The sequence below is a fragment of the Physcomitrium patens genome, chromosome 13, assembly GCF_059467195.1.
Source record: "Physcomitrium patens ecotype Gransden chromosome 13, ASM5946719v1, whole genome shotgun sequence".
NCBI classification, from domain to species: domain Eukaryota; kingdom Viridiplantae; phylum Streptophyta; class Bryopsida; order Funariales; family Funariaceae; genus Physcomitrium; species Physcomitrium patens.
In genome coordinates, this window is record NC_143422.1 from 14,292,049 (window position 1) to 14,297,138 (window position 5,090).

The 5,090-nt window shown below is 42.3% G+C and overlaps 1 protein-coding gene across 1 annotated transcript; it reads left to right on the forward strand.

Moving 5' to 3' along the window:
* Positions 1-509: 509 nt before the first annotated feature.
* On the forward strand, positions 510-4,581 carry LOC112290696 (receptor-like serine/threonine-protein kinase At1g78530). Its single transcript, XM_024537286.3, has 9 exons — positions 510-1,390; positions 1,512-1,583; positions 1,707-1,778; positions 1,923-2,066; positions 2,239-2,307; positions 2,546-2,637; positions 2,828-2,971; positions 3,124-3,456; positions 3,594-4,581. Exons 1-9 carry the CDS (start codon positions 1,140-1,142, stop codon positions 4,253-4,255), a joined length of 1,839 nt encoding a protein of 612 aa, XP_024393054.1. The 5' UTR covers positions 510-1,139; the 3' UTR covers positions 4,256-4,581.
* Positions 4,582-5,090: the final 509 nt, after the last annotated feature.

Below are 5,090 nucleotides of genomic sequence, written 5' to 3' on the forward strand. Positions count from 1 at the left end.
TCCTCCATATCACCTCCCCATCCATTTCCATCCTCTCACCTTCACCAAGCAATGAATCCTTTAGCCAAGAGATGTTATATAAAAATTATTAATATACACATATCGCAGCACAAATTTTGAGGAAGAGAATCTTAGTAATGGCCACGAGTGTGTAACTCGAGCCCCACGATGCCGTCAACTGACGCAGACGCAGAGTGACGTGTGTAGGCGGTAGGCATGTCGGATGGGACTACGGCAGGGTACCGCCGTCTGGCACAGATAGCCGCTGACGGCCGTGGACGACCGCCGGCGTTGAGGAACGCGAGGCGGCGGCGGCGGCGGCAATGGATTGTGGAGTGGTTCTAGGGCTGTGTGCCGCCCACTGCGGCGATGACATGTAGAGGCCTTTTTGGCCTTCCAAGTGTGCACTCCGTGCGGGCGAGGTCCTCGGCTTTTGCAAATGACCAGGCCCACAGGCGAGATGATGGCTAGACAGATTATTATCGCTGCGCTTTTGCTGATTTTGCGATTCCTCATCGTTTGGTTAGAGCCACTCGCCGTCCAAATCCATGCCCAAGTGGATTTGGTAGCTTTACTCGGTGACGATCTTCTGCCTGTTTGTTGTCTGGTAGCTCGATTCTCCCATTCGTTTCTGTTCTTCCGCCTCACGAACGCGCGGTGTTGGGATTACGATACCCAGCTCACTTGAGAATGACACTGATTTGGTTAACAATTTTTCGGTGTTGGTGGGATTTATTTTTGCAACTGTTATTGCAGATTGGTTTTGCACTTAGTCGAGGTAGTTGAGCAGGAATCGGGTAGGGTGATGTTCGAATTCCAGCTTGAATTTCCGTTGCAGCGGTTATAGCTTCTTTGGGAGCTTCGGATTGAGAATTCTGTGGGACATTGGAGAGCAGAATATAGGCGGGAATTTCTGATGGGGGATTTTTGGCACTTGGAGTTGATTCTAGACAAAGTTGACTATGTGTTTTTTTTTCGGGCAGAGTTAAGATTTTGCCGTTAGTGTCTCAGGGAATCGTAAGGTTGGCAGGGTTCTCAGCGAAGACCCTTGGAGACAGCCTTCTATTTGTATGAATGCAAGATTCCAGTAGAAGCGTAAGAGTTGAAAGTGTTAATTGGTAGTAAAAATTAGGGTTCGGATGATGACGATTAAGGCAAGAATGCTCAAGAATGGTGCGCCGATTGAGTTGTTTCGATTTGTCTTTCTCCTCCTCGCAGTGCATTTTAGGGTCTCCGGGGCACTGTACGTTGATAAAGCTGCGCTACTAGCCTTCAAAGCACGCGTAGATGACCCTAGGGGAGTCTTCAGTAACTGGAACGATTCAGATACAACTCCCTGCAACTGGAATGGGATTGTTTGCAGCAATGTTACACACTTCGTCACTTTCATGTACGCTAATGAAACTCGAGCCAACTCACTTTTAGCTGCTTCATTCAGAATCTTCTTATCATGATATTGACGCTTACATCTAGTTTATTACGATGTATTGACTGTTCTCGTATGTTTGTAGTGACCTCCCGTTTCTGAATCTAAGCGGGACTATTGCTCCTCAGTTGGGGGGATTGAAGTACTTAGAACGATTGTAAGTAATTCCCTTCTTACGCCTGAGCTCACGAATTCACACTACGTTATTCGTTCGTGTTCTCTCTTTGTTGTGGGTTGGTCTTTAATACTACCATGCTCAAATTTGTGGCGACTATTACAGGAGTCTCGATCACAACGACTTCATGGGAAAAATTCCAAAGTCTCTCAGCAACCTTACGAACTTGCGGATCTTGTACGTGACGCCTTCTTCTTGTATTATCAAAACTACGTGAAATCGTTTTTTATAGGGTTTGCGGCCGTAGTTGGCAGTTTTACTGCGTCAGGATAGTATGTGTCCCAATTCTGTTACTGATCAGTTGTGTGGGTTCGAACACAGAAATTTGCGTCACAATTCTCTTTCTGGGGATATTCCACTGGCTTTAGGCACGCTGATAGATCTCCAAGTGCTGGATTTGGCGGAGAACAAGCTGGAAGGTCCAATCCCAGAAAGTTTCAGTAATTTAACAAGTTTGTCTTACTTGTAAGTCCTACTTACCCGGAACTTCATCCTCGCTCATGTCAGTATATTTTACTGCTTCTTACCACACAAACTAATATTTCGCATTCTGCTCAGTTTGTAGGGTCTTAACTATGGTAGATTACGTTAGAAAACATGTTGACCATGCGTTGAAATGATTCTATTCCTGTTGCAGCAACTTATCCAACAACCAACTCATTGGAAGGGTTCCACAGGGAGCTCTATTGAACTTCAATTTATCCTCGTAAGTCGTTTCTCATATAATGTATGGCTGCATCTTTTGTAAAGATTATTCTTTTTCTTAACCTCGACGCTTTGTGGTTGACGACTAGCAGCAGAATGGAACATGTATAGCTTTTCCTTGATCGATAGTGTCGAAGATTTTTGAATCATTAGTTTCTCACACATGAAATAAAACACATTTTTTTCAATACTCTAATGTGAATCGCTTTTGCATGTTTGGTGTTGGGGTTGCACTACAGTTACTCGGGGAATGCAAATTTATGTGTAGACGATGGAGTAGGACTTCCCGCTTGCTCACTGTCCCCTGTCCTTTCACCGTCGGTATCTCCAGGTATGTTCTTGAGTTGGATGTTTGCATTTCACACTTACTTTAGTAGTACGTTCAACTTTAACACAATTTCTAGACTTGGGTTTTAGTCCTGTATAAGTTTATATCAAGATGTGTAATTTTCAGTTTCATGCCCTACTTAACATTTTTGGTTGGCTCTCCCACCATTGTCACCTTCCATTGCTGTGTCTAGTTCGAGCCACGTCTTCCTTAAGCGTGGTACAGATCGTGCTCCTGTCGGTGGGGTTGTTTCTCGGATTTAAGTTCATAATTGCCGCAATTTTCATCATGCGCTGGATGAAGAAAGATAATAAGATCGAAATCAACCTTGGAACGGGTTTGCACCGTTAGACCGAACTTGTAATCGAATGCCTATTCAGATATTATTTTTATTTTAAAATTTGACAAGCTCTTCAGGCATTAATTTTTTGATACTTTGAGCACGAAATGATTCATTTTCTGATATATCATTACTTCTTTGGGTGTCAGGTGGCAAGATAGTCATGTTTCAAGGAGTCCAGAGTGTTCCCTCTTCCAAGGAGATGCTAGAAGCCCTAAGAAAAATTCGCAAAAACCATATCATTGGAGAGGGTGGCTACGGAATTGTCTACAAGTTAGAGATTCCGGGCTACCCGCCCTTGGCGGTTAAAAAACTTAAGATTTGCCTGGAGTCTGAGCGAAGCTTCGAAAACGAGCTAGATACTCTTGGAACCTTGAAGCACAGGAACTTGGTGAAGCTCAAGGGCTTCTGCTCCGGACCTAATGTGAAGCTCTTATTTTACGACTACTTGCCAGGCGGCAATCTTGATCAACTCCTCTATGGTAAGATTCCCATCAATCATGGATACATTTCGAGTTGTGAAATTTTCTCACAATTCTTCAAATCTTTAAATGTTCATTGAGCTTACGATCACGGACATCGTCTGGTGATTTGTGATTGTGTTGTTCCAATAATTTAGGTGACAAAGAGGAGAATGTTATCATTGATTGGCCGATCCGTTACCGGGTGGCACTTGGAGTGGCTCGGGGACTTGCATACCTCCACCATGGCTGTGACCCTCGCATTATTCACGGTGACGTCAGCTCCACCAACATTCTTCTCGACACAGATTTCGAGTCCTATCTTTCAGATTTCGGCTTGGCGAAGTTGTTGACGATGAACGATTCCCACGTTACTGTAACCGTGGGCGGGACATTTGGTTATGTAGCGCCAGAGTTCGCCAAATCAGGTCGGGCCACAGAGAAAGTGGATGTTTACAGCTACGGCGTGATACTGCTTGAGCTTCTAAGCGGGCGAAGGGCAGTGGACGAGGACATGTCGGACGACTACACGAATCTCGCTGGCTGGGTCCGGGAGCTTAACAGCACCGGTAAATCTATGGAAGTGGTCGACAAGAATCTGAGGGATACTGTCCCGAGTGTAGAGCTTGAATTATTGCTGGAAATTGCTTGCCATTGCATTTCTTTGAAACCTCAAGACAGGCCCACTATGCACAAGGTGGTGGAGACGCTGGAGCTTCTCACAGAGACCGGGATGTCACCGGCGGGGACTTCCATGAGGACGTCGATCGAAACGTTGGAGGGGTCTGTACTGGAGGCTGTAAAGGTATCGCTTCTTTGAAACCCTCTGGTTCTGTAGTATAGGATTTAGGCCTAATTTTAGCCTAATTAAATAGAACATAGTTTTGAGTAAGATACAAAATTTGCAAACGCTTGTATTATATGGCCAACATGCCACGGAGTTGAAGTGCACGTAGAATACGTGCATGGTGTACACTAAGAGAGTCACTAAAATATGCATGACTCGCATTAGAACTTTCAATGCGAGTGTTTTTTTTTTCGAGAATAAGCTTAGATGGGAAATCTGAGTTCTTGTACTATTTTGCTTTTGGTAATGCTTTGAATAATAAAAAAGAAAACAGCTGCCAGAAATTTATTGATCTCAAAGTCCGGACCTTCATGTATTCTTAGATTGGAGCACTCTGTAACATAAGTATATTTGTGTCTTTATTTAACCCACAAATTTGTAAAATTCTAAGCTCCAATTATTTGATGAAGCCATATATTTAATTGATTTATTTTGGCTCTTACTTTAAATTATGCATTTTTTTCAATTAAGGTTGAAAATTATTTTTAGTTTCTCTCTAGATTATTCATACTTTGTGAAAGTTTTCTTCCAAGTTTGGCATTATAAGTTATTAGAAATAGATCAATTGACTACTAATGTGGATTAGAATCAAATTGTAGATTTGCCACTATATCATGTATTAATAGTTTTTATATTTTTTTATTTCTAACTATTTAAATTATTTTGATAAATCTTCGGATACAATTGTATTCATCTTTCAATTTTTACGCCTATCTAAAAGTCAAATGTTATAGAATGTCCATTATAGAAAAAAAAATCTAAGATTGTCTTCCAACTATATATATATACATATATATATATATATATA

What these genes read in the sequence shown, in the direction of transcription:
- LOC112290696 (XM_024537286.3), top strand. Translation starts at nt 1,140, where the DNA reads ATGATGACGATTAAGGCAAGAATGCTCAAGAATGGTGCGCCGATTGAG. An exon ending in ACACACTTCGTCACTTTCAT is followed by an intron (nt 1,391 to 1,511) that starts GTACGCTAATGA and finishes GTATGTTTGTAG; the next exon opens with TGACCTCCCGTTTCTGAATC. An exon ending in TTGAACTTCAATTTATCCTC is followed by an intron (nt 2,308 to 2,545) that starts GTAAGTCGTTTC and finishes GTTGCACTACAG; the next exon opens with TTACTCGGGGAATGCAAATT.